Raw genomic sequence first — 23,287 nt, 5'->3', positions numbered from 1 at the left:
TATATACGTGCGGCTTCATTTCTGGACTCTACATTCTGTTCCATTTGTCTATCTTAACAGTAATACAAACTGCCTTGCCTATCATAGCTTTATAATAAATATAGATCAATAAATATATATTTTAGGTTTAAATCTAATTTTTACATTTAGATTAGAATTTTTAATCTATATTTTAGATTTAATAAAAACATTTAAATAAGTTTAAATTTCTACTTTATAAGTAAATGAATGGGGAAAAGCCATGTTAATCCTCCAACTGTGTTCTGCTTTTACAAAGTTATTTTGGTGTGCTAAATTCTTAACACTCTTATATGAACTTTAAAAACAATTTGTCAGTTTCTACCAAAAATCAAAAACAAAAACACAAAACAGAAACCCATGTAGGGTTTTGGATTGGGTGTGCTTTAAATCTGTAGCTCAATTTAGGTAGAATTAACATCTTAATAATGTTGAGTCTTCCAACCCATGGATATGGTGTGTGCTTCTATTTATTTAGGCCTTCTTTAATTTCTCTCAGTATTGTTCTGTAGTTTTAACTTTTGTACAGATCTTACTCATCTTTTGGTAAGATTTATTCCTATCCTATTTTTGATGCTGTTACACGTGGTATTATATTTTAATTTCAATTTGATTGTTCATTGCTGATACAGAAAAATAATATTTTGTGTAGTGATCTTATATTCTACAAGCTTGTCCAACCTGTGGCCCACAGGCCGCATGCAGCCCAAGACAGCTTTGAATATGACCCAACACAAATTCATAAACTTTCTTAAAACATATGAGCGTTTTTTTTTTTTTTTTTGCAATTTTTTTTTTTTTTTTTTTTTTTAGCTCAGTGGCTATCATTAGTGTTAACATATTTTAGGTGTGGTCCAAGACAATTCTTCATCTAATGTGGCCCAGGGAAGCTCAAAAGATTGCCTGTCACATTGAGGAAGTATAATTCTATTACTATTTTGCTAAGAATTTTCATCAGGAATAGATATTAGATATTAGATGCTGTCAAGTACTATTTCTGTTTTGAGTGAGATGATCATATAGTTTTTCTTTTTTATTAATATTCTGGGCTTTGGTAGTTTGTGTCTTTAAAGGAATTTGTTCATCTGTGTTGACAAGTTTATGGTATAAAGGTGTTCATAATATTCTCTTATTAACCTTTTAATATTTGTAGAATCTGTAGTGATATCATCTCTCTCATTCTTTCTTTTATTTTGTATAACATGATGTCTTGAAATATGTATATGTCGTAGAATGGCTAAATAAGCTAATTAACATGTATTACCTCACATATTTATCATTTTTATGTGAACACTTGAAATCTACTTTCTTAGCAATTTTCAAGGAAACAATGCAGTAGTCACCATGTTATACAATAGATCCCTTGAATTTATTCCTCCTCCCTCAACTTCTTGTAACCACCATTCTACTCTCTACTTGTGTGAGTTCAACTTTTTTAGATTATACATATGAGTGAGATCATTCAGTATTTATCTTTCTGTGACTAGCTATTTAACTTAATGTTCTCCAGGTTCGTCATGTTGTCACAAATGACAGGATGCCCTTTTTTTAAGGCTGAGTAGTATTTCATTGTGTATACTGGAAGTTGTTCTGGGTGAGTTAGTGAGTGAGTGGTGAGTGAATGTGAAGGCCTAAGACGTTACTGTACACTACTCTAGACTTTATAAACACTGTACACAGGCTGTCCACAATTTATTAAAACAATTTTGCTTTCCTTAATAATAAATTAACTTTAGCTTATTGGAACACTGTAGACTTAATAAACACTGTACACAGGCTATCCGCAATTTATTAAAACAATTTTGCTTTCTTTAATAATAAATTAACTTTAGCTTATTGTAACTTTTTTACTTTGTAAACTTTAAAAAAAAAATTTTTTTTTTTTAAGCAGAGTCTCACTCTGTCGCCCAGGCTGGAGTGCAGTGGCATAGTCTCGGCTCACTGCAACCTCCTCCTCCCAGGTTCAAGCCATTCTCCTGCCTCAGCTTCCCAAGTACCTGGGATGACAGACATGCACCACCACGCCTGGCGAATTTTTTGTATTTAGTAGAGACAGGGTTTCACTGTGTTGGTCAGGCTGGTCTCAAACTCCTGACCTCAGGTGATCCACCTGCCTCAGCCTTCCAAAGTGCTGGGATAACAGGCATGAGCTACCATGCCTGGCCTAAATTTTTTTTTTTTTTTTAGCATTTTGACTCTTGTCATAACACTTAGCTTAAAACACAAATACATTGTACAGCTATACAGAGTTTTTTCTTTCTATCCTTACTCCATAAGCTTTTTCCTATTTTTTAAATTTTTATTTTCTTCTTTTACTTTTTAAACATTTTTGTTAAAACTAAGACACAAACACACACATTAATGTAGTTCTACACAGTCAGGATCATCAGTATCACTGTCTTCCACCTCCACATCTTGTCCCACTGGAGGGTCTTCAGGGGCAAAAACATGCATGGAGCTTTCATCACCTATGATGATAATGGAATACCTTCTTTTGGAATACCTCTTGAAGGACTTGCTTAAGCCTTTTTTAGAGTTAACTTTTAGAAATTTATAAGTAGAAGAAGTATGCTTTAAAATAATGATAAAATGTATATTAAATACATAAGCAGTAACAGTGATTTATTAAATATTATCACATAGCATGTACTGTACATAATTATATTTGCTTTACTTTTGTATGGCTATGGCTACCTGCACAATACGTTTGTTTACACCCACATCACCACAAGCACATGAATAAATGCATCATGCCATGATGTTACGACAGCTGCTGTATCACTATGCAATAGGAATTCTTCAGCTCCATTATAATAATTTTATGGGACTACCTTTATAAATGCATTCTGTCATTGACTGAAATGCCACAAAGCTGAACATGATTGTAATATGAATGCAGTCTTACATATTTACCCATGTTGTTACCATTTCCAACATCTTCTTTTTTGCTGACCTAGAGTTCCATTTGCTATCATTTTCCTTCCTTCTGAAAGACTTTCTTTTATATTTCTTTGAGAACATTGTAGTGCAAGTCTTCTGGTAATTAATTATTATAAATTTTGTTTTTGAAAGATATTTTCACTGGTACAGAATTTAAGGTTGACAACTTTTTTCTTTCCATACTTCAAAGATAATCAATATCTTTAACTCTCCTGTGTGCTTTTTATTCCTCTAAGAAATCTGTTACCCTTATCTTTATTTTTTATATGCAATGTGTCTTTTTTCTCTAACTACTTGGTAGAGATAGTTTTAATTGCTTAAAATTATGATAAAGATTTTTGCTTTATCATAGTTTTTTAAGCAATTTGGTTACAATGTTTTGACTTTATTTGATGTAGTTTTCTTCTTGTTTCTTGTGTTTAATGTTCATTGAACTTCTTGGATCTCTGGCTTTATGTTTTTTCTTAAATTAGGAAAAAGTATTGGTCATTATTTCTTCAAATAGTTTTCTGTCCCTCCTCCAATCTGCTTTCCTTTAGAGGGACTCAAATGTCATATATATTAGGCAACTTGAAGTTGTTTTACAACTCACTGATTTTTTTTTCATTTTTGATAATTTTTATTGCTAAGCCTACAAATTCATTTTTTCACCTGCAACGTCTAATCTGCTGTTAATCCCACACATTTCCATCTTCACAAATAATTTTGCTATCTACAAGTTCCATTTGGGTCTTTTTTATTTCTTCCATGTCTTTAACTACTTTTTAAACATATAGAATACAATTATTATAACAGTTTTAATGGGTTTTTTTCCTGCTAATTTAACATGTGTGTCAATTCTGGGTCAGTTTTGGTCTCTTGATTATTCTCATTATGGGCTATGTTTTCCAGCTTTGGATGCTAGACTTTGTGAATTTTACCTTGTTGGGTGTTGGTTATTTTAGTATTCCTGTGAACATCTTTGAGTATTGTCCTTTGGTGCAATTAAGTCACTTAGAAACAGTTTGATCCTTTTAGGTCTTACTTTTTATGATTTGTTTTGTGATCTGAGCAGTGTTCAGTCTAGAGCTAATTATCACTACTACTGAGATAAAAGGCTTCCAAATACTCTATCCAATGCTTCATGAATTAGGAGTTTTTTCAGCCTGATTGGTGGGAACAGGCACTGCCAGCCTTATGTGAGCAGAAAACACTGTTCCCTGTAACCTTATTGAAGGAGTCTTTCTTCAGACTTAAATAATCTTCTTACGTACATGCTAATCAGTATTCTCTCTCCATACTTGAGGGGGTCCCTCTGCTAATCTCTTGGTTCTTCTGTCTGTGGAGCCTTCTTCTCTTCAGTAATTTGTCCTGTCAGTTCTGGCCACCTTGGTCTCCCTGAACTCTCAGTTCTACTTCCTCGACTCAAGTAACCCACCGGGGTGGCTTCTGGGTCCCCTCTCCTTGCGCCATTTCCTGGAAACTCAAAGCAATACACTGGGGTGATTGTAGGTCTCACTTTATTTTTTCCATCTTTCAAGAATTGCTCTCTCATTGCTTGTCTTGTTTCTTGAAACCATTGTTTTATCCTTTGTTCTGTGGGCTGTTTATTTGTTTGTTTTGGGTTATTTCAGGCAAGAGGATAAATGTATTTACTATCACTTCATCTTGGCCAGAAGTAAAAGTTGTAACAACAGTTATTTATTTTCTACCTCAGGGTCAATTGGGGTTCAGCTAATTTAATCTGGGTTCATTGAGAGCTGTTTGGGCTAAAATGATTTGTATTGGACTTTATATATATGTACATACAGGTATATATGTATGTGCTAAACTAATTTCTACTGGACTATATATACATATGTATGTGTATAATACAATGTATACACATATACACATATGTATGTGTTTGTATACACGTATGTATGTGTGTGTATATATCCACATGTGTATGTGTGTATTTGCATGTATGTGTATATTGCTGTATATATGTAAAGAAAGAAGGTTTAATTTAGTTGAAAATAAAAATCAGCAGGTCAGTAGTAGCCACCATAATCTTTTGGGATATAATGCTACTAATTTCAAAGAAATTGTGGTTATAGTGTTGAAATGTATATTTCTAAAAGTAACTATGGAAATTGTCATTTAATATCTTTGTTTTTATTTTAAAATGAGAAGACAATGTACGTAAAAATATGCAAGAATCAGAGGAAACCCACACATCCAACCACCTAGATGAAGTTGTTGCTGCTGTTAGCGTCACCCATAGAGAGAAGTTCCAAAGCAAACTGCCTCAGGCAGCACTATTCCAGCCTCCTCGAGAGAAACTCCACCTCTGTGAAGAGAAAGCAAAGTCCTATTCCAGCAGTCATGAAGTAAGGAGACTTTTGTTTCTGTATTTCTTCTCTGGGAATTGAGCTGTAAGGTATAATCAAGAGAAGTAGGATGTTTCAGATTACATTCCTAAATCTCAGGCGTTTGATACAAGAGAGTATATAAGACAGTGCCTTTGTTATAAGATGAATGAATGTAGTACTCTAGGCTCCAGGCACAGCAGCTGACATGGCCAACAACAAATATTGGTTGAGCTGCCACTGTGTGCCAAGTCTAGGTACTGGAATACAACACAAACAAAGCAGGTAAGGCCTCTGCTCTCATAGAGCTTCTAATTCCTTATGATCGTAAATCTTCTTGTTCTCTGCATACTTCTTTCCTCAAGAGTTTTACTCATTCACTCACTCATTCAATAGGCATTTCTCTATCACCTCTTACGTGTTGGATCCTGTTCATCCATTCATCATAAATACCCATGCTATGCCTAATATGTGCCAGGTACCATGTAGGTACCAGGGTTACAGATGGAAAAACTACTTGTCTTGGAGGCGCTCAGGATTTGGTTGGGAAGATAGGGTGACAGATAATGGTAGTTAGTTTGATAAGTTCTGTGAGCGCTCAAGTGACACAGATACAAAACAGAAACGGGGGGTAATGAGCCTGGAGGTGGTAGAGGGACAGCAGTTAAAGCACACTTTGTTGGGATGGGAGTTACTTGGACTGTACTGGTAAACAGTGCTTAGGAAGAGGACCAAAATGTTCTGGGCAGAGGTAGCAGATGGACAGGAGCCATGGGTCTGAGGGATTATAGTCTGGGGAACTATAAGGAGCTGTCTGGGACTAAGGTATAAATGACACAGGGCGAGAAATGAGGCTGGATTATGGACAGGAACTGAGACCCAGAGGGCACTCAAGGCCTAGTGAAAGAGTTTTTATTTTCTCCTAAAGATGATGGAGGATTACCATGAGATTACCAGCAGAAGCATGCCATGAGCAGGTTTAATTTTAAGAACAATCATTCCCATAGCTATGAAGAATATGGACAAAAAAAGAATAAAACCGGAAGAGGAGGATCAGTTAGGAGGATATTTGCAATAATCCTGGCAAGGAATCATGAGGGCCTAAACTACATGTGGCAGAGGCAGTAGAAATGCTGAGCTCTTTTGAAAGGAATTTAGAAATGGTAATCAGTGGGACAGGACTGGATGACTAACGGGGACGTAGAGAATGGAGATGTGAGAGTGAGAAAGCTGGGGTGTGTAGAATTCCCACCACCCAAGGTCTTAGTCTGCTTGGGTGATTGCAGGCTTGCCCATGACTTTCATCAGTATAATGAATATAGGATAAAGACCAGGATTAGGGAGAAAGGGCATAAATTTGGTTTTGAGGGTGTGCTTGTTCATTATGCACAGATACTCACTCAGTACCTATTATTTGTAGGCTCTAGGCTGGCAGCCTTTCTCAACTAGACTTCTGCAAAGAATTAAGCCTTCATGCCGAAAGGCATTTAACAGATTTAAATAATTCTTTTCTGTGCATCTAGAATGGTATTAAACATTTCGTTGTTCTGAGGTTCTGGTGAAGAATCCAGGATACAACAGTGAACAGGACAGACAAAGTGCATACCCTCATGGAGCTGAGAGGCAATTGACATTGTAAATGAACCAGATGATCATAGACTGTGATAAGTGCTAAGGAGGACATAGGCTGGCTCCCTCTTGGGTAGGTTGATCAGGGAGGGCCTCCAGGAAGATGTGACAGATAAGCTGAGACCTGAGGAAGAGAAGGAGTCAGTATGGAGGAGCTGAGGTGAAAGAGTTCTAGAGAGCGGAAACAGCACACGTAAATCTACAAGGTAAGCACAAGCAGGACATATTTTAAGCAAGGAGAAGCAGCTACAAGCTGACATTAAATATGGTGAGAGAGGCTGTCAGTTCACTTAGGGCCTTGCAGGTTTCAAGCTAAGTACTCTGAAAGGCCTTAAAAGTATTTTCAGCAAGGTATTAATAAGATGTAATTTACTTTTTAAAATACCAGTTTTTTGGTTATTTTGTGTTTTAAAATAATTTCTGACTTACAGAAAAGTCACAAGATTTACTCATTTTTAACATTTGCTTTGTTGCTTTGTTCTTTGTCTTTCGTTGTTTTTCTGAACTGAGAGTAAGCTGTAGATATTATGGCCCTTTAGCCCCAAATACTTCAGTGTTTATTCTGTAAAAACTATTCCCTTACATAGCTACAGTACAGTGATTGTAATTAGGAAATTGATGTCAGTATAATACTATTATCTAGTCTGTAAACTTGTCCATATTTCTTCTTAATAATGTCCTCTACAGAAAAAAAATCAGATCTGTGGTTCAGTCTGCAAATTCATGTTAAATAGAGTTGTCATGTCTCTTTAGTCTCCTTTAATGTGAAACAGTTGCTTAACCTACTCTGTTTTTCATGATCTTAATATCTTGGAAATGTACACTCTAATTATTTTGTAGAATATCTCTCCATTTGAGTTTGTCTTATGCTTCCTCATGATTTTATTCAGTTTGTACATTTGGAGCAGGAATACCACAGGTGTGACGTGGGGCCCTTCTTAGTGCATGCTGTCAAGAGGTGCATAATGTCTATTAGTCTCGTTGCAGTGATACCAACCTTGACTACTTGGTTAAGGTGCTGACTGGCAGGTTTCTTTACTGCAGAATTGCTATTTTTGCCTTTGTAATTATTGAGTATTTTGTGGGGAGATTCACTGAGACTATGTATATATTTAAAACTTCACTCTGCCAGTTTTAGTATTCACTGATGATTTTCACCTGAATCAGTTATTACTGTGATATTTGTCACATAGCCAGTCTCTGACTTCCACATCCTTTCAACGTTTGTTGGCATTCTATGATAAGGAGGAGCTTTTCTTTCTTCACAGCTTATTTATCATCCAATTATTCTTATCAGTATGGGTTCAGGAAATTTTATTTTTCAAATATGCTGCAACCTGTTATTTTCATGGAAGCTCAGATTGTTCCATATCTGCCAATGGGAGGCCCGTCAAGCTGGCTCCTGAGTCCTCAATCCATGTCCTCATTGTTTAATCACTTCCTTGATTTCTGGCAGCACAAGTTTGTCAGATTCATCTTGGACTTCCCCTGCAGCAGGGAACCTTGGTTCAGCTTAGTGGAGAGTAGCATTTAGACACCAAGATCTGGGTATTAAATGTCCATTTTTAAATATATATGGGCTAGACCTACTGATAATCAGCATTGCATATTTTAATATTAAGAAGTTTAGAAAACTTCAGATAATCCAAGAATGAAGTTGTGAAAAGACCTCTGGACTTTGCATCAAGGAGCTTGACCGTGAATTCTGATGCTACCACTTGCTGGTAAATCACCTCAACTTCCCAGCCTTATCCTTCATTTTCAAATTGAGGGGACTAGATTACATTATTTCCAAAACTCATCCCAGTTTTGAAATTGTCTTCCTACTTCGTACTTGTCTTCTATCTGCTCTGCCCCTTACTGATGCCTATTGCCAAAGCCACGGGAACTGGTAGAATAAAGGTTGGAAAACCAATAGGGATATCTGGACCATGCCTATAACAAGTAAGGATGTGAAGGGAGGACAAGCTGTTTTTTCTATACCTGTATCCCTACTCAAGTCCTGAAAACCAGAGCTATGATCAGGAAACCCCAGCTCAGCCTGTGCAGTCCCCTTTGCTGGAAATCTGTAGTTGGGACAGATTCATTATCAAAACAGATCTCCCTCTCTTTTTGTCTGTCTGGATTCCATGATATTGTCATCATTTCCTTCTCTTTCATGCACTATAGTTGTTGTTATCTTTATCTCTCCAAAGAAGTCATTACCTAAACCTCCTGTGTCTAGAGGCAATAAAAGGTGATTCCCAAAAAAACTACAAACAGCCAGTTAACATGTGAAGATGTTCAGCCTCATCAATTTATGGGGAAAATGTGGACTAAATCCAGGAGAAACAGGCTAACTGACAAACTAAAAACAAAACAAAAACTCCACAGTTTGTACTCAGTTCAATGTAAGGGGCATTTCTGCTCACGTATGCTGCACTGAAAGTGTGAACTGGTACAACCTCTTGCAGAAGTACTCCAACAGTAGCTACTCATAGCCTCAGAATTTTGCATATCCTTTACCCAACAATCCTATTTGTAGGAATTTATTTTGTGGAGATATTTATGAGTATGTGCAAAGCTATCCATACAGGATATTCAGTGAGTAAAAAATTTATGAACACCTAAGGGCCCAATAAAGAGTGGATTGAGTAATGCAGTTATGATATATTCATATAATAAAATACTGTGCAGCCATTCAAATTTACAGATGACATGAGAAGTTATTCATAAATTGTTTAAACAGCAGACTGTAAACCTGCATGTAGCTTATGAACCTATTTTTGAAAAAGAAAAAATATGTATAGATAGATTCATAAAAGTAAAGAATGAAGGGATATTTAGCTACCTAGACATCTCTAGGGAATAAACTTACAGGTGATTCTTAGTTTTTATCTTTTTGCTCATCTGTATTTAGACAATGAACATACATTATTTTTGTAATAGGAAACATGTTACTATAGGAAAAAAATGCCACAGTCCACCTTCTTTCAGCACTTTATGATGAGCACATATTCCTCAGCTTCCTCCTGGTAGGTCACAAAAGTGACTTTCCTGTGGCCAGCTGTCTGGCTGTGTATTTTGTTAAGAAAAATGTTGTTTTAGGGTGAAGATATTTCTAATGCATGTAGGAATTGTGTGGAAATGCAAGCCCTTTGAGCTTTGACATTGATGAGGGTGCATCCTGGGTGCATCCTGGATCTTCTCCACAACTCTGTCTTTGTTCTTACCTTTCTTCCTCTGGTTTGACCCCTTCAGCTTTCTTTCTACAGCCATCTCTCTTGCTGTTCTTGCTATCTGTTGCTGCATAATACCCCAGCAACTTACTGGCTTAAAACAAGAATAGCCATTCATTTTTCTCATGAGCCTGCAGTTTTTGCAGAGCTCAGTGGGGTTTGCTTAGCTTTGCTCCATACAGCATCAGCTGGTCTTGAAGGGTCTGGAGATTTCTGCCACCAAAATAGTTCACTCAAACTATCAGTGCCTTTCTATGTGGGTCTTCTCTCCATGGGGCCATGTTGGCTTCCTCCCAGCATGGGGTTTCTGTATTAGTTTGTAGTGCTGTCATAACAAAATCCCACAGATGCTGAGGCTTAAAGAATAGTTTTTATTTCCTCACAGTTCTGGAGGCTAGAAGTCCAAGATCAAGGTGTGAACAGGGCTTGATTTCATTCTAAAACCTCTCTGTTTAGTTTGTAGCTGACTGTCTCTTGCTGTATTCTCACATGATCATTTCTCCATGTGCATGCCCATCCCTGGTGTCTTTTCCTTTTCATATATGAGGATACCAGCTGTATTGGACTAGGGTTTACCCTAACCCCTCCTTTGAACTTAAATCACCTCTTCAAAGACCTCATCTCCAAAAACAGTTACATTATAAGGTACTGGGGGTTGGAACTTCAATATATGAATTCAGGGAGGTTGGGGAGGGGGCACAATTTAGCCCATAACAGGTTTCAAGAGTAAATACCCAAGAAGAGACAAAAGCAAAGGCACCAGTTCCTTAAGACTTGGGCCTGAAACCTGGCACTTCATCATTTCCTCCAGGTTCTATTGGCCAAATAGTCATAAAGCCCAGATTCAAAGGGAATGGGACATAGACCCCCCCCCCCAATATCTGGATGGAAGGAGTATCAAAGAATTTTGGAGCTGTGTTTTAAAACTATCAGCTTCGCTTTGAAGATATGGCTAGTCTGAGATGACCTGGAGCTGGGAATCCAGTGTTCTGTTCTCTTTGTCCTAGCCTGAATGAAAAATGTGCTTCTTGCTACTTTAATCAAGTCTGTGAGTCCTGCTGATCTCATTTGCTAGCTAATATAGACAGCTAAGAAAAATTTTGAATTGAGAGCTTAAGTATAGTATTTGGCAGCCTGAGCAGCATGGCGAAACCCCATCTCTACCAAAATACAAAAATTTAGCCTGGTGTGGTGGTACACATTTGTGATCCCAGCCTGCACAGGAAGCTGAGGTGGGAGGATCGCTCAAGCCCACCCCAGAGGTCGAGGCTGCAGTTAGCTGATACTGTGCCACTGTACTCCAGCCTGGGTAACAGAGTGAGACCCTGTCTCACACACACACACAATAAAAGTATAGTATTTGAAAACACTACCATTTGCACCTGTTGTTCCTGCTTATGTAGTAGCTGTTCATTGGTGAGCAACTGGGAAACCTAAAGAATGACTAGATGTCTGCTCTACATTTTCTATTTTTAAAATTCTATTACTTTTTTTCACCTTTAAATGTACTACAAATTGCAGTTACATTTATTGTCTATTTCATCTTACCAGACGTACACTTTACCACCCCAAATAGATCTTTGTCTGTTTTGTTCTCTGATACATCTCAAGTGCTTAGATCAAGGTTTTGTACATAGTAGGCACTCAGTATTTATCAAATGGATAAAAGCATGTTTATTTTGTGCTTTGTGACTCTTAGTTTCAAGTTGTATAACTGGTAAGCCTGTTTTCTCTTCCTTACAGTACAAACAGGCTGTCCATGAGCTTGTGCGTTGCGTAGCACTGACAAGAATTTGCTATGGAGACTCACATTGGAAACTAGCAGAGGCACATGTAAATCTGGCTCAAGGCTACCTCCAGCTGAAAGGTAAGCTCACCTTAGACTGAGGGGGATCACTTGGTTGATTTCTGCTGTTCTCCCCAAAATTTGATCCACACATAATTAGAAGGATTGGGTTTTAAAATATTCTTTCCAAATACTGAGAAGCCATTTCCTTTCAGAAAAAGCTGATAAGGTATATAACATGTAAACATTCAAAGGGGAAAAAATTATGTTTTTGGGTTTTTTTTTTACATGATTTCAAAAGTAGGGTTCTTAGGAGAAAATTAATCTGCTGGGCCAGAAGGCTTTGTAGGAAAAAACCCAAGATATGGAATAGGGGCCCAGAATGGGATTCATTTACACTTTTACTGGAGAATCTCTTGACTGTAAAATCTCTTGATTGTAAATAACCAAAAAGTTTAAAAAGACTAACCCAAATTGCCATAAACAAAAGTTTTTGGCTCATACAACTTAAAAATTCAAGGGGAAAACTTGCTTTAGACTTAACCATATCCAGAGTTGAAACAGTGTGACCAGGATTCAGTTTGTCTCTCTTCCACTGCTTGGCTCTGTTTTTGTTGGTATTTGCTCCATTCTTAGCCAGGCTTTGCCCACATGGTGGCAGCAAGGCTGCCAGTAACTTTATGCTTCCATTATAAGCATTCCAAGGCGTAAAAGAATGTCACCTCTTTGAAGACCTCATCTCCAAAAACAGTTACATTATAAGGTACTGGGGGTTGGGACTTCAATATATGAATTCAAGGAGGTTGAGGAGGGGGCACAATTTAACCTATAACAGGTTTCAAGAGGTTTTTAACCCATAACAGGTTTCAAGATTTACCAAAGTCCAGGATATGGGATGGGTTCTAATTGAAACAACCTGGATTGTATACCAAAGGCAAGGAATAGTCTAATTGGCTAAACCTTCATTGGATTTTTGACTTCATTGGATCTTGAAGGAGAAGCAGCCCTTCACCAAATCACATGGATTGGATGTGCAGGAGCCAGGCATCCAAAAGGGAAACGGCAGAATGGGTGAGGGGAAGGCAAAAACAATAGACACCCAGGATATGATCATGGCTTCTACTTACTGACTGTGCAGACTAAGATGGACAAGAGCATCTCTGTGCTCAGCTTCTTCAGTTGAAAAGTGATGATGATGGTGATGGTGATGCTAACTTTCCAGGCTTGGCCCGGTGAATAAAGAAAATAATAGAAGTGGAAAACACCATAATATTCTATACCAAGCATATTCATTATTTCCACCCAATGAATTTGGCCAAATCTGATTATAGACTGGTCCCACCTATTCGATTAAAGACTCTTAGGGACCTTGGAGATTATCTAATTTAAACTCTGCCCTCCCACCCCATTTTGTAGATTCAGGGAAAACAATGAGTCTGAGTCAGAACAACATGCCCCATACCACACTGTTAATAAGTAGCTGATCTGAGACTCAGACCTAGGATTTCAATGCCAGTTTGTCCTGCCATCTGGGGTTTCAGATGATACTTTTCTTATACAGCCTGCTGCCTGTCTGTGTGAGAGTTCTTCTTTCTCAATTTAAAGTAAAAGTAGTATCTACCATTTATTAAAGTCTCATTGGGTGCCAGGCATCATGTTATTTTCCATGCATAACCTTATTCAGTCCTCACCACAGTCCTCAGAGGTGAGTATTTTTAATATCCCTGTTTATAGCCGAGAAAGCTGAGGCCAACATTTCATAATAAGTGGTGGAGCAGGGGATCCATTCTGGGCAGTCTGACTTCAGAGCCAATGTTCTTGAACTTCACCCTATGCTGCCTCCAGTAAACTGAGTTCAGGTTCCTTCAGGGACTCTACACAGTTGAAAATATAGTTCACCATGCTTTGTGTAACATCACAATCACAGGCGGCACTAAATACATGTCTGTACTTTTTAAAGATGTATAATAAGACAACATTGTGTAAGAATTCCCACATGAAAAGCATACCCTTGATTTTTTCCATTAGAAAATATCTTCTTCCTGTTTTATAGACATAGGAACAGAATTAACTTCATATTTTGACAGGTTTTTTTAGAGATCTGAGACACAATTCTGTGTAATTAAGAACGTAAGACCGAGGCTATGTGGATGTGAGTGGAAGGGGTGTTAGTGTAGGGGAGGAGACTGGGAATACAGGGAAGTGCAAAGCCCTGAAGACTTGCTGGTGATCTCAGGCCTCCTTTCCCACAGATTAGCAAGCCCATGGAGGAGCACGGGAACACACTGGGGAATTCGTTCTTCGTAGTATTTTTTTTTTTGCTCCATTTTGTCTCATGTTCATCTGTTACTACATAGGAATATGAGATTGTCACACATTAGTCTGTTACCTCATTGGAATTGTGTTTATAAGTTTTTATAATCAGATATGTATGATGTTAAAATAACTGATGTTATGATTACAGGTGGGTAAGTCGAAGATTCATAATTTTTAGTATTTCATTTAAGATTACAGTTACATGGCCAGAATTAAAATTCATAATATTTTATTTCTTGCCCAGAATGCTATCGTTCTTGTATTCAATTTGTTTATTATAATTATATGTAACATATTTTACTTCTGATATTGGTGATGTTTCAAAGCTGTTCCATTCTAGCTCATTCTGTTTATTTCTAAAAAAAAAAAAAAAAAAAAAAAAGCCATTTCGGGAAAAATTTATCTTCAGGACTTGGTATAAAACACTTCTTGGGTTGGTACAGTCATAACAGTGTTTCATACTGCCCAGATACATCTCTATGTGCCATTTGAGAATATGTGAAGGAGACCTTGTTAGATTCCCAGACCACAGGGGAATTGTATTCCTGTCCAGTCGAGATTAAAGAGAAGCTGAGACTTCTTTTTCTTTGTCCACAGGACTGTCACTGCAAGCGAAACAACATGCAGAAAAAGCCAAACAAATCCTTGCCAACTCCATTGTGCCTCCCTACAACGACAGCACAGATGTGTTCAAGTTTTCTGTTGAGCTTTTCCATACCATGGGGAGAGCTTTACTCTCCCTTCAAAAGTATCCTTTTGCCTCTAACCTTTACAAATAGAAATACTATTCATATAATACTTATATGCCAAGTAAAAAGCTAATGCTGATGGATGCCTTAGGAAGTGTGATTGAAAGTATGGGAGCCAAGGAAGTTCAGGACATGGGTTATAGAATCTAGAACCAAGTGGAAAATTTCCTGAACACAATTTAGTTTTAAGGAAGCTTCAGAGAATTTGACGAAAGCAAAGAGACTTTCAAAGGAGCTGCTACAATGTGGAAGGATTATAAAGGAAGAATGGATAGAAATTGAAGCACGGATCAGATTATCATTTGCACAGTAAGTTTCAAGTTTAGATGATGGCTGGAGGCTCTTTGCCAGTAGAATCTGTCTCAGGTAGGAGGAGCTTCTTCATAAGGCTGTGGACATTGTCTAAAAGTAAAAGAGGAACACAATCGTGTCAGAGCAGCCCCAAACAAGGCATTGATCAGTGGCACTTTTCATTTGGCTGTGGAGTGCCCTCATATCCACCGTGGGTTCCAGAGTTCTAATCATTATTCTCTTGACTTTCTCTTTACATGCTCTCCTTCTTCACCCCCAGCACCTACACCCTTCTCTTCCTCCCTCCCTTTTTTTTCCCTGCCTTGCTGCAGTCTAAAATGCTTCAACAGGTTGATTTTATGATGAAAACCTCAATGGAGAAATATCTTAAATATATCTGAATCCGTGATAATGAAAGTATTGATTTTGTTCCTTACCTCACTCTATATTCACCAAATAAACTCAGCTGGAAGAGATAGGAAAAGAAGGTCATACGTAGTTAGTACTTTTATCCCTCTCCAAAGATCAACCTAAGCCAATTCCTCAGAGTACTGGGGTGACAGAGTTTGCCCACGCTCTTTGGAAAGATGGACCTATGCAGAGGAGAAGGTGGAGAAAGGTCTGTGCTAGAAGAGGCAGAGAATCCCGGTTGACCTACATGGCTGCTCTTACCCAAAGCCAGAAGAATTCACTTTACCTTCCTAACTAGATTGCATGTGTAGGTGAATTCCCAGGATAACTCAGAACCCACGGAATCATTTTTAGAAAGATGCTAGGAAAGGGCCCCAAGAGAACACACCTAATGCTTCCATGTGGATGTAAAGTGGGAAGAACCAACTTTGTCTCATGCTGTTAAAGACATTTCTTCGGTGATCACAATTCTTCCTCATTAGTTTGTTTTACTCTGGTATTTTCGAACTGCAAGTGCAGACCTCCTTCGTCTATGCAAGTCCTTTGGTATGGTTTTTTAAATTTTTTTTTTCCTTTATTTCTGATCTTTTCTCTCATTCTCCTACACACACATCATATATGTATGTACTCTGATGATGGCTTATGTTTTTGAGTATGTATTGCCGAATAACAAATAGTATTGTTTTATGTATTTATGTCTTTAAAGTTGGTATAAATTTGTAGCATATGTATCATTCCGCATCTTACTTTTTTCTGCTCCGCATGTTTCAGTTGTGGTTCCTGTATAATGCTCCATAGAATACATTTGTTGCATTTTGTTTGTCCATCTTCCGAACAGTAGACATTCAGCTTGTCTCCAGCTCTCTGCTGCCATGACCATCCTTACGCAGCTTCACTTAGGTGGCTAAAAGACACTTTTTCTGAGTTTAATATCCCAGGGGTGGTACTGAGTACAAACAAACTTTAAGTTCACCAAGCACCGGCTGACCACTACACCTATCTGCGTTCGCATTCCCACTTGCAGGCTGGGTTCCTATTTTTCACACCCCCGGCAATATTTGACGTTGTTGATCTTTGTAGCTGTCATTGTTGATCTTTGCCAACCTGGTGCATGTAACGTGCTATCTAATTATTTAAGTTCTATTTACATTTCTCCTGTTAGTGAGTTTGAATACTTTTCATATTTCCCTTCTATGAATAGCCCATTAGTATTCCTTCTCATTTTTCTTTTAGAGTTTCCTGTACCTTTCCTATTGATAATCAGGATTTTGTATATTATAAATATTAATGATATTATAAATATTTTCTTATATCTATTGCCCACTTATTAAGTTTGTCTGTGGTGTTCTTCGTGGCTTAGAAATTATTAATTTTGCTTCACTCAAATCCATTCATTTTCACGTTATGATTTATGCTTTAGGAATCTTTAGAAAGTCTTTTCCAGCTAAATATCAAAAATATTCTCTAAAATTTCCCTCCAAGACCTACTTTAACTCTACATGTGTTTTATCATGAGGCATTATCACTGTCATAACTTCTTGGTATTTCATAACTTAGTTTATAAATTACTCTTTAGTCCAAGGATTATTCAAATGATGTGTGTTTTGGTTTGCAGGTATGCAAGTTTTCAAGATGTCTTGATGTTCCTGATTTTTAATTGTATGGCATTGTCATATAGATCCTGAAGCTATTTTGTTGTGGTAGGAGGAGGAGAGTTTAACAGCAGCATATCTTCTTAACCTATCCCTTTATTGATTAGTTGACCTTATTCTTTTTTGTTCCCTACATTTATTCTATCTGATACTATGTCATAGCTCTCTTTTGATATATATTTTCCTATAGTATCTTTAAAAAAATACTAATTTGGGTTTAAGTTTCCTTTTGTCCTACCAATTTTATGGCCTTTTCTTTTTTCTTACTTGCTTTCTTTTAGATTAATCAAATATATTTATCATTTCATTTTATACCAATTAATTTGCAAGTTGTACATTCTTTTCTCTTGTTTTTTCTTTTCTTTTCTTTCTTCTTTTCTTTTTTGTATATAGAATCTCACTCTGTTGCCCAGACTGGAGTGCAGTGGTGGGATCATGGCTCACAGCAACTTCAACCTCCCTGGGCTCAATCAATCATCTCATCTTAGCCTTCTCAGTAGCTTAGACTACAGGTATGCACCACCACACCCAGCTAACTTTTTGTATTTTTTGTAGAGATGAGGTTTCACTGTGTTGCCCAGCCTGGTCTTGAACTTCTGGGCTCAAGCAGTCCACCCACCTTGGCCTCCCAAAATGCTGGGATTACAGGCACGAGCCACTATGCCTGGCCTCGTTATTTTCTTTTTATTATTTATTTTCTATTATTCTAGAAGTTACTATGGAGTTTGTCACTTATATCCCTGACTTACTGGAATCTAATTGTAAATTAATCATTTAACCACTTCCTGAACATGCAAGGACTTTTGAGCATGCCAGATTCTTTATCCTCTCTGCTTGGTGCCATGTTGTCCTGTATTTAAATCGCTATGTATCTTATACTACAGACAATATTTGTTATACATAAAACTGAGAAAGGGCTTGTATCTGAAATCTATAAAGACTCCCTGTATATCAGTAAAACGAACACATGTAATTAGATAGAAAAATGGGCAGGAAACTTTTCCCAAAAAAAGAACACCCACATAGCAAATAAATGTATCAAAAGGTGTTCCACCTTATCAGTCATCAGAAAATGAAAACTAGAATTATAAGATATGGCTGGGTGTGGTGGCTCATACCTGTAATCCCAGCACTTTGAGGGGCTGAGGTGGAAGGGGAGCTTGAGCACAGGAGTTCAAGACCAGCCTGGTCAAGATAGGGAGACCCCCATCTCTACAAAAATATTTTTTAAATTATCAAGTGCTGGCTAGGCATGGTTGCTCACACCTGTAATCCCAGCACTTTGGGAGGCCGAGGCAGGCAGATCATGAGGTAAGGAGTTCAAGACCATCCTGGCCAACGTGGTGTAACCCCATCTCTACTAAAATACAAAAAATTAAGCTGGCATGGTGGCATGCACCTGTAGTCCCAGCTACTCGGGAGGCTGAGGCAGGGCAATCACTTGAACTCAGAAGGTAGAGGTTGCAATGAGCCGAGATCACACCACTGCACTCCAGCCTGGGCGATGGAATAAGACTCCATCTCAAAAAAATAAAATAAAATAATCCAAGTGTGGTGGTGCTCATCTATAGTCCTAGCTACTCAGGAGACTGAGGTGGGAGGATCACTTGAGCCCAGGAATTTGAGTTTGCAGTGAGCTATGATGACACCAATGCACTCCAGCCTCGATGACAGAGCAAGACTCTGTCTCTTTAAATAAATAAATAAAATCATAAGATACTATTACATTCCCACTAGAATGGCTAAAAAAAAATTTAAGACTAATAATACCAAATATTTGCAAGGATGTAGTATTCTGATATGCTCTTTCATATACCATTGTTTCAAATATATTTGGTCAACTACTTTAGAAAACTATTTGGCATTATCTCCTAAATTTGAACATTTGCTTACTCTTTGACCCAGCAGTATCATATCACTTCTAAATTATATGCCCAACAGAATTGCATGCATATTTTCACCAAAAGACACAGCCAGGAATGTTCAAAGCTACATTATTTGTAAGAGCCAGGAGTTGGAAACAGCCTAAATGTTCCCCAAAAGTAAAACAGAAAAAAAAAAATGTGATCTGTTAATATAAATAAAATGATTACAACTACTTCTATGCTTAACAGCATGAATGACTCTCACAAACAATGGTTAGTGAAAGAAACCAGATGCAAAAGAATCATATTATAGAATTCCATTTATATGACTGGAGGAGGAAGAAGGTTGTTAGTGGCTGGGAGGGCTTTACTAGTCCAGAATCCCTTTCTGCCAAAAATTAGGTATTCTGTCTTACAAAATAGGAAATACACAATTCAGAGATTCAAGGCATAATATTTGTTGCATCTGTTGAGACCTGACTAATGTATTAGTATTTAATATTGAGCAGTGTTGCTATAAAAAAGAGTAAATTATCCTCTGGCACCTCCTTTGAGTGCTTTCCAAATTAGCAGTACCAAACCTTGCCAGCAGATGGCGGGCCCTGTACATATCTAGGCTGAATAGTCAACAAGAATTTAAGTTAATATTCCAGACTACTCTACAGTTACTTTTGTGTTTAGCTAAGTTGTTTCAAACTTTGCTATACTTCTTTTCATCTTAATTCTTCACCCTGATATAATCACCACAATGTAGATGTTTAAACTATAATTTTCATTCAATTACTTTACTTTGTTTCCATATTGAAATGTATTTTGTTCAAATTGACCTCCTTTAGAAATTAACAAGGCTTTGGTTTCAGGCACTTATGTAGTTATATTTGAATGATGAAGGCCTTTTCTTTTGCTTGGTCTTGGAAGTGGAAGACAAAGATAATTTCTGAGGCAGTGCTCATAGGATTTGTATCTCTCTTTTTTTTTTTTTTTTTTTTCTTTGAGACAGGGTCTCGCTCTTGCTCTGGCTGGAGTGCAGTTTCACAGTGACAGCTCACAGCAGTCTTAACCTCCTGGGCTCAAGCAATCCTCCCCCTCAGCCTCTTGAGTAGCTGGGACTACAGGCATGTGCCACTGCACCCAGCTAATTTTATTTTTTTGTGGAGACAGGGTCCCGCTACTATATGGCCTAGGCTAGTCTCAAACTCCTGGGCTCAAGCAATCCTTCTGTCTTGGCCTCCCAAAGTGTTAAGATTGCAGGCGTGAGCCACTGCACTCAGTCCTATATCCTTCTTAAAAGGATATCTTTTAGTGTGTCCTTTTCCTCCTTCTGCCTGTCCTTTTATGGTGCCCATCGCACCAGCCCAGTGGCTTTCTCCTTGGGCTGACAGATAAGTGCTGCAGGGTGACTCATGCTCCATGCCTCCCATCCCTGACTGTGGCCTGAAACTTCTTCCCTTCTTCCTCTTCTGTGTTCCAGTGCTACTTCATACAGTCATGGTTTATTGACTTTGGAGAGTGAATCCAAATCACGTATTCCTATGTGCACAGTTATATATTTTTTTAAATCATAAAGGAAGTCACTTGCAAAAATGGACAAATTTATCCCCAGTGTTAAGAATTATTTTCTATCCTGGTTACTGATGGATGCCCAGAGAGAAATGGTTGTCTTCATATATACAGGCATACACGATTGCGTATGCACACACACATGCACGTGCACACACACACACCCCTTTTAAAATTATCTTTCTATGCAGCATGATGATGATCTTTTGAGACTATTGCTCCAGAACATGTTATTTGCCGCCAGCTCTCTGACTGCTTGACATGTCCTTGAAGTCTCCCACAGCTTGTCCAGTGAACACTTTGCCTAGCATGACTGTGCTGAACTAACTCAGGAATGAGTAAATACTCTTCTTTCCTCACACTTTTCTTTCCTAAGAGCATCAGTAAGACACCTCCCAGGTATTTTTAAGTATTGTGCCATGGTGTCATTAATGTAAGCTTTGGGCCCGGCATGGTGGCTCATGCCTGTAATTCTAACACTGGGAGGCTGAGATGGGAGGATTGCTTGAGGCCAGGAGTTCGAGACTAGCCTGGTCAACATAGTGAGACCCCATCTCTATTTTTAAAAAAAAGTCTTTGGATTCAGAAGCCCTAGGTTCAAATCAGTGTTCATTTAAACTTCCAGCTGTAGGAACTTGGGCAGATCTTATGCTTCCTGGGAGCCTCACTCTCCTTTCCTGTTAAAGTGGGAATAATAAGACCTCCAGGGGTTGCTGTGAAGATTAAAAATATATTACTTTACAGCATGTAGGTGCGTGAGAGACCCTCAGAAGCAAGCAAGCAAGAAAGAAAAGGGCAGCTATAATTATCATTACAATCTAATTGAACATTTTCCTTTCTGTGGTTTCATCCCAGAGGTGATTTTTATATCAGGTACTTATATCATGTATTAAAGTTTTGTACTTCAAGACTGCCCTTGGCGTGCAATTTTATTTTTCTGCACTTTTTCTCTATGCTTTGGGAAAGCTACTTTTTTTGTCTTTGCTCTCATAAATCATCTAAGCTAAAATCAGACAATTAAATACATTTGCTTTTTTTTTTTTTTTTATTTTTTTGAGACAAAGTCTCTCTCTGTTACCCATGCTGGAGTGTGGTGGAGTGATCTCAGCTCACTGCAACCTCCACCTCCCAGGTTCAAGCAATTCTCCTGCCTCGGCCTCCTGAGTAGCTGGGATTACAGATGTGTGCCACCATGCCCAGCTAATTCTGTATTTTCAGTAGAGACAGAGTTTTACCATGTTGACCAGGTGAATCTCAAACTCCTGACCTCAAATGGTCTACTTGCTTCAGCCTCCCAAGGTGCTGCACCCAATCTGCATATCCTTATTTCCTTAAGCTTGATTTTGTTTCTTTGCCTTGTGCTCTCTTCATTCACTGAAGTCATGAGATTTGGAAAGTGATTCTAACACAAGCTTTCCAAAAGGGAAAGGGGATGGGGAAAGTTTCTCCCTTAACTCGTACTTCCTGGGACGGAGGAGAAGATAATGGAGAAGTGATGTGGCAAGGGAGGCAGAGTACAATATCTGCCTGCCATCCCCTCATTAAGATGATGGGGTTCTTCTTAGTTCCAAAAGCTGCTCCAGAAATGCTTCCCACTGGAATTTTTGATACTTCAGTAATAGCCTTTGCTTTTAGATCCCATAGTCCTCTCAAAATTGGTCCAGTCAGAAATTTCCACATCTATCTTTTGCTTTCTGGACTCAGTGTTTAAAATTTTTTTTTAGTTCTTATAGTCACCTGAGGGTCCTTGATACCTAAGTTGCATTTTGTCTGCTTCTGTCTTTTGGGCATTAAGGCTCTAACAAATACTCATATGTTCAAAGTCCTGCTTCTCCCTTGCCTGCTCCCTGGGAACATCCTGCTCTTCTCCAGCAGAGCTGTTTCTCCTGTCAGCTCTTCCCATGGGACACTATGTGCCTGGAATACTTTTTGCTTACTTGACAAAGAAAGAAATTGCTTCTTTTCTCTGGCACTCTTCCTAAACTTTTATTTCTGTGGTTGAAGAGATGCTCTTAACTTACAGAAGTCTGATTTAAAAAAAAAATTTTTTTTTAATGTAGGGAAGCCAAAGAAGAACCACATGGCACAGATTACTTTCATATACTTTGTCTGCTTTCTATTTCTTGACTCTCCTAAAGCTTTAAGGTTTTAGATCACTGCATTTCTGTCTTTCTCTGACGCTATACCCTTATAATGTACCTTTGCCTAAACATATAAGAATAATGATTTAAATAATAGAATAGTAATGTTTTAAAATAACATGCTATTAGTATATAACATAAATATAGAATAATATATCTCTAAATAAGGACACAATGTATAATAATATATATCAAGTAATAGACCAGGCACAGTGACTTACATCTATAATCCCAGAACTTTAGGAGGCCAAGGCAGGTGGACTGTGTGAGCCCAGCAGGACAGCTTGGGCAACATGGTGAAACCCTGTCTCAAATGAGTAAAACTAATACAAAATTACTAATACAAAAAGTTAGCCGGGCATGGTGGCACGCACCAGTAGT

The 23,287-nt window shown here is 37.9% G+C and overlaps 1 protein-coding gene across 4 annotated transcripts in view; it reads left to right on the top strand.

The window, feature by feature from the left end:
* Positions 1–23,287, top strand: part of TTC23 (tetratricopeptide repeat domain 23) — a 103,823-nt gene that overhangs the window by 11,960 nt on the left and 68,576 nt on the right. For all 4 annotated transcript variants that reach the window (XR_012517855.1, XM_074400085.1, XM_074400084.1 and 1 more), the window contains exons 3-6: positions 5,113–5,309; positions 11,879–12,002; positions 14,835–14,985; positions 15,170–15,295. Coding sequence is in view for 3 of the 4 variants with exons in the window: in XM_074400085.1 (XP_074256186.1) it covers positions 5,130–5,309; positions 11,879–12,002; positions 14,835–14,985; positions 15,170–15,295 (581 nt within the window). In the remaining variant the exon portion in view is untranslated. The remainder of the gene's footprint in view (positions 1–5,112; positions 5,310–11,878; positions 12,003–14,834; positions 14,986–15,169; positions 15,296–23,287) is intronic.

This window comes from Saimiri boliviensis, chromosome 5 (assembly GCF_048565385.1).
Source record: "Saimiri boliviensis isolate mSaiBol1 chromosome 5, mSaiBol1.pri, whole genome shotgun sequence".
NCBI classification, from domain to species: domain Eukaryota; kingdom Metazoa; phylum Chordata; class Mammalia; order Primates; family Cebidae; genus Saimiri; species Saimiri boliviensis.
This window is presented reverse-complemented; position numbering and strand designations above follow the sequence as displayed.